Below are 11,290 nucleotides of genomic sequence, written 5' to 3'. Positions count from 1 at the left end.
CCCAAACAACAACACAACAATGGCAACACACACTACACACCCAAACAACAACACAACAATGGTAACACACACTACACACCCAAACAACAACACAACAATGGTAACACACACTACACACCCAAACAACAACACAACAATGGTAACACACACTACACACCCAAACAACAACACAACGATGGTAACACACACTGCACACCCAAACAACAACACAACAATGGTAACACACACTACACACCCAAACAACAACACAACAATGGTAACACACACTACACACCCAAACAACAACACAACAATGGTAACACACACTACACACCCAAACAACAACACAACGATGGTAACACACACTGCACACCCAAACAACAACACAACAATGGACACAGCAACTACACACCCAAACAACAACACAACAATGGTAACACACACTGCACACCCAAACAACAACACAACAATGGACACAGCAACGACACACCCAAACAACAACACAACGATGGACACAGCAACTACACACCCAAACAACAACACAACAATGGTAACACACACTGCACACCCAAACAACAACACAACAATGGACACAGCAACGACACACCCAAACAACAACACAACGATGGACACAGCAACTACACACCCAAACAACAACACAACGATGGACACAGCAACGACACACCCAAACAACAACACAACGATGGACACAGCAACGACACACCCAAACAACAACACAACGATGGACACAGCAACGACACACCCAAACAACAACACAACGATGGACACAGCAACGACACACCCAAACAACAACACAACGACGGACACAGCAACGACACACCCAAACAACAACACAACGACGGACACAGCAACGACACACCCAAACAACAACACAACGATGGACACAGCAACGACACACACAAACAACAACACAACTCCAGCGACCACCCAAACCAGCACCAACACAACAACTACCAGTGCAGTAACCCCACAAAGCTCTCCAGCTGCATTAACTACACCAACACTAACAATCTCCACTAACGCCTCTCCTGAGACTCCTGCATCCTCCGCTGCTACCCCAAACAGAACACTCACAGTCGGACCCCCATCCTCTTCACCTACCTCCAGCTCCGCCTCCAGCTCTCTCCCTGCAAGCACCTCCCCAGGCAGTAGCACCACAGCACTCACTGGAAATACCACCACCCTTAGTCCCTCTACAGAAAGCTCAGGAGGTAATACTAGCAGCATGATGAATGTCCGTGTGTGTTTTTAAAAATAATATATTTTAACATGGAGATGAGAAGTAACACAAAGTACTTTAATGTTGGACGTCTTTACTGAATCTCACGATAATACAGCCAATATTTGATGAGATATTTTGCTAAAAACAAGAAATGTCAACTCCATGTAAGAGGAAAAGTGCTGTTGCAAGCTGGACGCAATACTGAAGCCGAGCCAGTTTGTAATTTGCAGTGAATTAGTAACTTTCAATCGGGATAATTTGAGATGAATAACTCTTAGATGTTGTCTGTGTTACGTGTTTCAATGTCCTCACACTGATTGTTTCTTATTTTGGATGACATAGCGACAGGTCACACTACAGAAAGCGCTTCTCTAACTCATTCAACTGAAGCTGACGGCAGTACAACAGCTTCACCAGCCACCACTACTCCAACCTCCACCACCACCCCCCCTGACACCAGTCCTGCTACCGTCACCACCCAGCGACCGACAGAGATCTCCACGGCAGCCCCGCCCCCCCCCACCCTGAGTCCAGTCATAGGTTCGTACCTTTCTCCAAAATTGTTTCATGTCTTTGGGTGTGATTGTCCCATGAGATCAAGAGTTCAGAGTCCAGGCGACTGCTGATTTAGTTTGGATTCACAGGAAATCACCAGATAATCATTTTGTACTCAAATTGTTTATAAAGAGAAAAAAGGAAAGATTTGTTGCCCTGGAAAGTAAAGCATCCGTAGTCAAAGTTTTTGTAATAACAAAATTGAATGACAATGTAAAACCAGTTTGACCAAGTGAAAGTGTTCTGGTGAAAGAACCGTGATTTCTCTTCGCCGAGACCCAAAACACAAGATAATATATGGAATACGATATTGGACTTTCATGCATCAGGGAACAAAAACGCAACTAAAAATGATTGATAATGTTGCAGTGAATGTCAGATGTGTAAATAAGCAACTTGTTTGTTTGCATTTTTGCCGTATCAACTTAAAAAGCGGTGTCGGTGTTCACAAGTTGTTTTTGAGTGGCCAAAAAAAAAATCATCTATTGTTTAATATCAAAATCAAAGCATGAGATAAAAAGCGAGATAGAAGTTGTTTAATGGATCATTTTTGCTCGATCTCCCGTCAGTGTGTCCGGCGGTTCCGTGTCCGCTTGAAAGCGTTTGTCTTAATGGAACATGTCAGTGTCTCTCAGGCAGCTTCCTGCTGGACGGACGTTGTGTTCCCGGTGAGAACATTAAAACATTTCATCTCCGGCCAGATAGAAAAACCTCCGTACGTTAACAGCTCACTTTGTTTCTTCCGTCCTCTCCTCCTCGTTACTCAGCCCAAGTGTTCCCCGGCCGGCTTCACATCCCTTCCTTCACATTTGATAACGAAATGCGCAGCAGGTCCTCGAGGATTTTCCAGGAGACGGCGGCTCGGATTTCAGCAACAGTAGGTTGAGGTAACGTTGAATGAAAGCTCTCATAAATGCTCCTCTTTTGTTTTTTCAGCCATGTTTACTCTGTTTCATAGCTCAGCGATGTCCTCGGAGGTCAGCCCGGGTTCATTCGCTCCGATGTCCTACAACTGGAGTGAGTATTTTCTCCTGATGCAAGATATTAATTCACATGTTGCAAAAGATTTATCAGCTCTGTTGGTGCTTTTCTTTAATCCTCCAGACCAGGAAGTGTGCAAGCAACGGTGAACAACATCTTTGAAAACACCACTGTCACTCAAGAGTCCGTTGCTAACGTCATCACTGGCGCTATAGTCAACTCTAGAGGGTTGCTGGCTAATGCTACGTTCACAGGTAAGTGCTGCTTGTACATTATTCAAGTCAAGTTATGTCAGCCGGACTGCTTTCATCAAACATGTGTTTATATGTGCTCTCTGTTAGGTACAAAACTGTGCGAGCAGCAGCCGCTAGCTTGTGACGTCTCCACCACGATGTGCACGAATACGAACGGACGAGCGGTTTGTTCCTGTAAACGAGGCTACATCTCCGTCGTGTACTCAAACACCAGCTGCAAAGGTAAATCACAGGACTCATTCTGCCTCGCTAATGAGCAGATTACCGCATCTTATTTTATGCTTTTATGTGCACATTTTTTGAGCCTTTACAAAGTTCTGCTTCCATGAATGATTGAAGCCTCATTTGTAGTCGAGAAGAGCTGATGACCTGCAGCGTCTCACATTCATCTCAAGGGAAACTTTTCCAGCCGAGAGAACTGTAACGAAACCTTCTTCTCCTCGCTGAACACGTCTGTGTGAACGAAGGCAGAAACAACGAGACTCAGACAAGGTCACGAGCTGCGGCCGACCTTCGACCTCTACATCATTTATCTCCCTTATTCATTTCTTTTTAACGGGATGTTACCCCGGAAACACGTGGAAGGATCAAGGTTTAGCTTTTTATGTGAACGAGGAGATCGGCTACCGGAAGAGCTTTTAAAGAATAGTAGCGTCAGACAGATGCTGCGTACAGTTTGTTTCATAAAAAAAAGCATCATTTACTTTTTACGTGCTTGTTTGTAAAAGTCAAAAAACTCCAGCTTTGATGTGAAGAAACCGTCAGCCTGCTGTTTTCACAGCGAGTCGTCCGTTTCCAGAGTCTGAAGCTGTAGATTGTTCTGTTCTCGTTTGTAGCGTGTCCAAGTGGGCAGACGGCGGTCGGACACACCTGCACACCGTGAGTAGCTTTAACCAAGTCTGTTCCCAGGGGGCTAACTCGGGGGGGGGTGTGTGTGTGTGTGTGTGTGTGTGTGTGTGTGTGTGTGTGTGTGTGTGTGTGTGTGTGTGTGTGTGTGTGTGTGTGTGTGTGTGTGTGTGTGTGTGTGTGTGTGTGTGTGTGTGTGTGTGTGTGTGTGTGTGTGTGTGTGTGTGTGTGTGTGTGTGTGTGTGTGTGTGTGTGTGTGTGTGTGTGTGTGTGTGTGTGTGTGTGTGTGTGTGTGTGTGTGTGTGTGTGTGTGTGTGTGTGTGTGTATGTGTGTGTGTGTGTGTGTGTGTGTGTGTGTGTGTGTGTGTGTGTGTGTGTGTGTGTGTGTGTGTGTGTGTGTGTGTGTGTGTGTGTGTGTGTGTAAGTGTGTGTGTGTGTGTGTGTGTGTGTGTGTGTGTGTGTGTGTGTGTGTGTGTGTGTGTGTGTGTGTGTGTGTGTGTGTGTGTGTGTGTGTGTGTGTGTGTAAGTGTGTGTTACTTCACAGTAAAGTGAAGTTAGTGTCTCCCTCATGTAGATTCAGGGTTTAACGCCGTTAAAAATGCTACTGGGCCATTTTTCAAAGTTGGATATCACTGTTTTCCTTCAGATGTCCGTTCGGGTTCGCCGGCTTCAACTGCGATGACGGTACGAAACGTTATTTCAAGCCGCACACACTGAACTCTGTTACTGACTCACAAAACTAACCGGCGGTGTCGTGTCGGCAGCCTCCCTGCTGGCGGTGGTCGTCGTCTCCTGTGTTCTAGGAGGACTTCTGCTCATCCTCATCCTGGCTTTGCTCATTTACTGCTGCAGGTGAGAACATTAATTATTATCAATTAATTACCAGCTCCTGTATTGATTTCCTTTCATTCTTAGTGTGCTGCAGATAACAAACAGACACAGAAGCTCCGCCATGTTTTTTTAACCCATTGAGGTTTGGTTTTGGTGATTTGTTGCTCTAAAAACCCCCAAAATAAGGAAAGTTTCAGTTATGTAAAAAACTCAAAAAGTGTCATTGAAAAGCTTATTTGACATTGAAATATAGTGATTAGAAATGTTACACTTATACGTAACGCAGGTGAAATTTAATGTAGCTTTTGGAGCCTTTTTTTTTCCTGCAAATCATGAAACACTTTCCTGCTGGAAGGGTTAGTTTGTGTCATTCTGTATTTTTCTTAAACAAATCTCATAAAAAAGCTTTCAAAAGTCTTAGTCTGTTTTTTAATGACCAGAAAGAAATGATAATTAATACTTACCTTAATACTGTCTAACTTTGCTGACCTGACCTGGCACTTCCACTGGAACCCATTCGATTTTACTGAAGCTATAAATCTAAATCCTAAACAACAGACACAAATATATCGGTTGTTTTATTTAAAAAATAGACTAATAATGACGCATCCGTCCGCTGTCGCTTTACAGGGATCAGTAGCACAATTGTTGAGGACTATTGTCTGCTGCAGTTTAATACATTTGCTGTTTCATTCTCAGCATTACCAGCAGCAGAACGTAGGATGTGGAATTAACTCCAAATAAACCAGTATAACATATGTCAAACACTATTTGTTACATGGATCAGTTCATTTTTTTACATGAAAAATTTAAATCAATATAACAAAAGCAGCCTTATCCTCAACACACACACTACGTTGTCCCCTTTGTGCGCGTCAGGGTGAGATGCTCAGAGAGCAAGTCGGACTCCAGCAGCAGTCCTTACTCGTCGGGCGACGTCACTCAGCCCTGGCCGACCGGCGTCACGCCGATCCCTCGAGCCAACACCAGCGGGGACTCGGCTCCCTCCATGGAGATGACAGAAGGAGGCAGCACGCACACTCTGGTGGACAAAAAGCATCAGAGCAACGGACTGGTGAGTTCCCAACTGTTCTGTGCTCGTCTGCTACGAAGCACTAATCAGACTCACGGTCCTGCAGACTGTTGATCACCTACTAAATCAGCCGGTAGTCTGTTCAGTGTTTCTGTCGTTGAGCATCTGCTTATTAACACGGCCAGTGAACGTGGACTTGGTGGTATGCAGGTTGAAAATACAGATAGAGATGTGGGTTCAAATCTGGCTGAATTAGGTTGAAAAGTGAACATTCGTCTGTTTCATAACTGTCTGGAAAAGAAAGGGGAAGTCAGGGGATTTTATCGTTTTTTTGGGGGCAACTGATGGAATATCAGGGAATTTTGTTTGCATGTTTAAATTTGAGTTGCTTTTTCAAAATATAATGTTTTCTATTTAGTCTTTTTTTCCCATATTGTGGGAGTGGTTTTAAATTATTGTAAGTTTCAAAAGCTTTGGCCACAAAATGATGAATTCAAATACTGAATGAAAAAGAATAGTTGACAGAAAGGTAAATGTAAAGTTTGTAAGACTACTATAGATCTCTCAGATCTAGTAAAGGAAGCCACACCAACAATAAGAAGCATCCTCGTTTTTTACCGTTCTCATTTAAAAAAGTTTGACCATTGTGCAAAAAACCTTTTGCACAAACCTTTTGCTGGTTTTTGATGGTCGGTGTGTTGATCAGTGTGCTCACGCCCAGTTGTGTGTGATCAGAATTCTGTAGTAGGTTTAAGCAGTTTCAAGTTTTGTACTGAAAACGCCTGTGAGTTTGCAAATTGATGAGCATGTTTCTTGTTTGCTCAGCAAAACAGCAGCTGGTTTTTCTGTTCATTACAGGTCATTGAATTTCAGCTTTTTAGTCAACAAAAGTCAGAGAATTTTACCATTTGACTTGAAGTGGGAACCCTGTTTTCTTTCTACATTAAAATGTGAAGGTTGAAACTGCTTTTATGCCGAATTTAGCTCCGTTTTAATCCAACATGACAACTTGATGATTTTTGACCTGCAAATCAACATGACTGTGCTCACTGGGCACATTAACCTTCCTGTATGATTTCAGAGAGGAATTAGACATGTTAATTATATGTTGTAAATCCTGTGCTTAGTGATATATTCAACCCAATCATGCAGAATTGAAGTACAGTGGTAGCATGTAGCTCCCTGCTTTGCCTGACTCCCAGTGTATTGCTTTAGGGGCTTCAGCTGAAGGGGAAAGGATGGAAGAAGGTAAGGCATGACTTTGCTTTTAGATTCTGATTTGCCTTGATGCCCCCTGCTGATAGTTTTAGACGGGCCACGGTGAGCATAACGGTGGTGATGGTGTTTCGGGGTGATGGGAAGTTTCATGAAAGACCTCTGATTGTTATGGAAAGCAGTGTGCTTTCATCTTCGTGCTAATTCTAGTGACTGGCAGTTCAAAGAAACTCCTCGGATGGTAGTGAGTAGTGTTTCGGTCCACATCGGTGACTGGGGTTTGGCTCTTGTGTCTGTCTGTGTGTGAATGTGTGAAGTCCACGCTCCTAAAAGAAGCTAACACACTCTTTTGATGTTTCAGTCGGGATCGTACGATCTCAATCCAGATGGGATGAAGACCTTCAAAGGTAAAAATACATCCCGTTACTCATATCTGGTCCAAGGCCACGAGAACCCCTACTTCTTACCAGGAGACGACAGGAAAAACTGAAAAACATCCGGCCATCTAACGGGTGAAATCCACAGAGAGCTGAGGAATATTATGGGATGAAACTGTGGGAACTTCCTGAGCTACTCATTAAAGACATGTTTACTACACAACTGAGAACGACCACCAAAGAGATCACATGAACATTTGAACATCTTTTTATATAAAGCAGGTTGTTGCTCTTAGGGATTATCACCACTAGATGTCGCTGTTGCTCATTAAATTCAGTACAAAACTTGTTTTTTTGAAGGTACTTTTGACTTTTCATGTTTTTGTTCTCTTTTTTTATGCTTTAAAGAAATCATTCTGTAGACTTTTGAAATGAAGCTTTTTATTTTTGCTAATTGCACTAAAGTTTGTGTTAAGTTTACCTCCAGTCTTTTCTCTGAAGGTGAATTTGAATGTGGGGCTGCTTTTCTTAAGGGTGTGATTATCTTTTAGAACGACTGAAGGGGCTGGATCCCCGGTCGGAGGTGTTTCTTAAAGGGATTTATTTTGTAGCAGTCGGAAGCGGACCACTCTGTATTTGTTGAAGCTGCACTTGCAAAATGTGCCTGTTTTAATGGTCTGTTTGACGAATAGGAAACATGATGCAAAGCTGCTGATGGTCTCTTGGATGTGCCAATTATGACCTGTATAGGTTTCCTTTGAAGATTATATATACATATATATGTATCCTTGTGTGAGAGACAGTGCACTATTTTATAAGTGTGTAAAGTTTGTTTTGTAAATAATTGAAGATCTTTTAGCTGATAATGTATGTGTGTGTGTGCAGTGGAAATAAATTAATTTCAACACAACACACTTGTTTTTTTTAATCATTGATCATCATATTTTTTAACTTTTGCTCCTTTCTGACTATGGGGAGGTTCTCTGATTCCCAAATCATTCATTGAGTCACAAATTTCGATAACTGTCTGCCAATATAAATATATGAACTGATCAAAAGACGAAGACCATGTAGATCCTTCACTGACTTACTGCAGAACGTATAAAAGTGCTGCAGAAGTAATGTGGCTGCACTTCTGTATTAAAAGAAAAAGCAGTTTGAAGCTGCGGCATTAGTTATGGAGTCCATTAGACCTCAGAGGGTAAACTTCTGGGTCCCTGAGACCCCAAACAAAGGTATCATTAGTTCTCATGAGTTTAAACAAGATATTCTAATTGGGAAAGTCATGAAACACCCAGTTCATATTTAAAAATGGATGTCGTTTAAGAACTAGAATATTAAAGTTTAGTACGTTTTCTGCTATATGCAGAAAAACATAATTCATATGTAATTGATGCACAGCTTCTCCTATAATTACACTATATATTTTCTTATTTGGTGCAATCTGGTTATTTCATTGTTTTTTGGTAACCTTTTTCAAATGTGAAGGCTCCTTTTGTGGCAAAGGGAAAGTTCCCTTTAATAATGATAAAGAAAAGAAGAAACATAAAGTCAATTTAAAGGAGGAAAATTCATCGGAGGACAGAAGGACTCCAAACAATGAGGAAGTCAAGTCAAGAAAAGATAGTGGTTAGATATCACTACATTTCTTCATCTTCTTTCTGTACTCAGAGATATTGGTTTGTGTTTTGTTAAGGATTGAGGACAAATCTCATTTATAATTTTTTGGAAAACTAATTGTATTTCTGCATTTATAATTCCTCCATTTGTTTATATATCATCCAGAGTATAACAGCTGTTTTCCAACTGTCTAAAAGAGTCGTCTGCAAAGTTGAACATTTAATTAGCAGTATTGCTTTTGCAAACATGTCCACTATCATTTAAGCTGAATATAGCGGCACCGTTCATCATTCAGATGACAGCTGCAGAAGAGACTCCACGTAATCGAATGGCTTCATGTTTTACAGCGTTAAAGAGATGATTGCTGGAGTCGATGTTGGCTGTGCATTTCCCCTCCAACTTCTCCATCTCTCTGCCTTGTTGTGCAGCAGTTTCTCACCAATAGTGACGACGTGTTTGAAAGCTTGAGGAGTTTTATGTTGCAGTTTGTGTAAAACTTTGGCCGCAGCCTCTTAAAAACTGGGATTTGGTGCGCTGGTACGATAAATCTGGCTTTGCTGGGGACTTAATCTTGGGCACTGGGTCACTGGAACAGACTGTGACTGGCATACAGAAGAGTACAAATGAGATGCACATGTTGTGTGTTGACTTATGTTTGCATGCATAGAGTAAACGTGTGCGTGTGCAGCGTGCTGATCTGTAGTTTAATACCAAGGCCTGTTAATAGGTTGGATTTGAACTAATCTCTGTGTAGAATAACACACATGAAGCAGGAAAGAGGGACTGTCGTCTGCCACCTGTTTGCTTTGAGGAAATCTGGTTTAAGATGCAATGCCTGTGTGAACTCTTTAACTTCTCTGGTTTAGATGAATTAAACTGGTTTAGATTGATAAATTAAACTGGTTTAAATTAAGAAATTAAACTGGTTTAGTTGTTCTGATGAAGAATGTTGAAGGTCATCACCATCTAGCAGTGTCTCAGTTTAGCTTGAGGCCTTCAGCTGATGGTTACAACAATAAAGATCATTTTCCTTTAAGCTGCTAAAGCTGTATTACAAATGTTTTTGTTATATAATGACTAATATATTGACAGAAAATATAAATTTTGTTGAGTTTGTGTGAACAGTGACTGCTCAAATTGTTGATTTCTTCTCCCGCCCTTTTTATCTTCTGTTTTTAGCAGCAGTTTGTCAGATGTATTGAGGCAACATGAATTCAGTGCATGAAGTGGTTTAATCTAATTAGGTGACTGGCTGCATCTTTCTCATTTGACGCTCTGAGACGTGAGTGTTGGCTTTAGGACTTAAAGTTAATCTAAAGGAACAAGACAAATGTATTGTCATTGTCACATGAAAGGCTTTTATTTTGTTAAATGTACCTGCAGTGGTGTTTAGTAGGATGAAGAAAAATCTTTTAAAAAGTCTACAAATGCAGTGTCTAAAACAAGATATAAAGCTGCATCTTCAGGTTTCTGAGACATTTTGAAGAGTTTTTGAGAACCTGAATGGAGCGTTAACATGAATTATGCTGTGCACCTGATTTCCATCTTCGCACCGAGCACCTCTGGTTCTCATCTGTGAAGGAATGCATCCCATTTCGGAGCCATTACCAGCCAGCCGAGTCCTTGGCTCTGCCTGCTGCAGCACATCCCATCAGCCCACAGGCTCAGCTGACTGATCGATAGACCACTTAACGGCCGTGAGCTACACATCCCAGTCATTTGACCTGCTCGAGCTGTGGGAGTGGGCACGCAATCCAATTAGCATCGAGCGGCCGAGACAGCTGAGTCGGACCGCCGACTTGAGGAACTTCCCTCCTCCCAGAGAGATCCGGATTCCAGGTGCTCTGCAGATCAGGCGAGTCTCAGCTGTCACACATTTAAGACTCAACAAGGAGCTTTTCATTCTTTCTTTTCGTTAGTATACAAATTATGCACTAAAGGCATTTAAAATAATTCCTTATTCCACTTCTTCATAAAAAGTGCAAGAGAGGATACAGAAAGAATACATTTATATGGAGAGAAATCAAATAATACACAGTTTCTTGCACATTCTGGTTGGTGACAAACCTGAAAACACTTGAAAACGGCACGTTATTGATTATTTAGTCCGGGACAAAAACTGAAAAATGTAATTGACTCTTATGAAAATCAGTTCTTTGTTTGAAATACTGAATTACTGCTTGTGCCCTCTTTTAAAATGTGTATTTTCTGCTTGTAAATTTCAGTTAAAAAAATAAATAAATAATATGCTGACAGTAAAAGTTGACTTTGTATTCCAACAGATGAACATGGAAGTTGTTGTTTTTTTTAATTTCAAATTCATAAGAACAAAAAAAGTTATATTCGAGGATATGAT

The 11,290-nt window shown here is 41.5% G+C and overlaps 1 protein-coding gene across 1 annotated transcript; it reads left to right on the top strand.

Annotated features, from left to right (window-relative positions):
* Nucleotides 1–400: 400 nt before the first annotated feature.
* On the top strand, nt 401–8,212 carry LOC138631365 (protein HEG). Its single transcript, XM_069716241.1, has 13 exons — nt 401–1,211; nt 1,565–1,762; nt 2,347–2,445; nt 2,545–2,654; nt 2,736–2,794; nt 2,882–3,012; nt 3,100–3,234; nt 3,849–3,891; nt 4,505–4,542; nt 4,623–4,710; nt 5,569–5,764; nt 6,938–6,970; nt 7,299–8,212. The coding sequence occupies exons 1-13, from the start codon at nt 410–412 to the stop codon at nt 7,425–7,427; spliced, it is 2,061 nt and encodes a 686-aa protein (XP_069572342.1). The 5' UTR covers nt 401–409; the 3' UTR covers nt 7,428–8,212.
* Nucleotides 8,213–11,290: the final 3,078 nt, after the last annotated feature.

The sequence above is a fragment of the Brachyistius frenatus genome, unplaced genomic scaffold (assembly GCF_029030835.1).
Source record: "Brachyistius frenatus isolate BFR_SWC_R1_liver_20210118 unplaced genomic scaffold, ASM2903083v1 Contig_154, whole genome shotgun sequence".
Lineage (NCBI taxonomy): Eukaryota > Metazoa > Chordata > Actinopteri > Embiotocidae > Brachyistius > Brachyistius frenatus.
The sequence above is the reverse complement of the archived record's forward strand: the minus strand, read 5'-3'. Positions and strand labels throughout refer to the sequence as shown.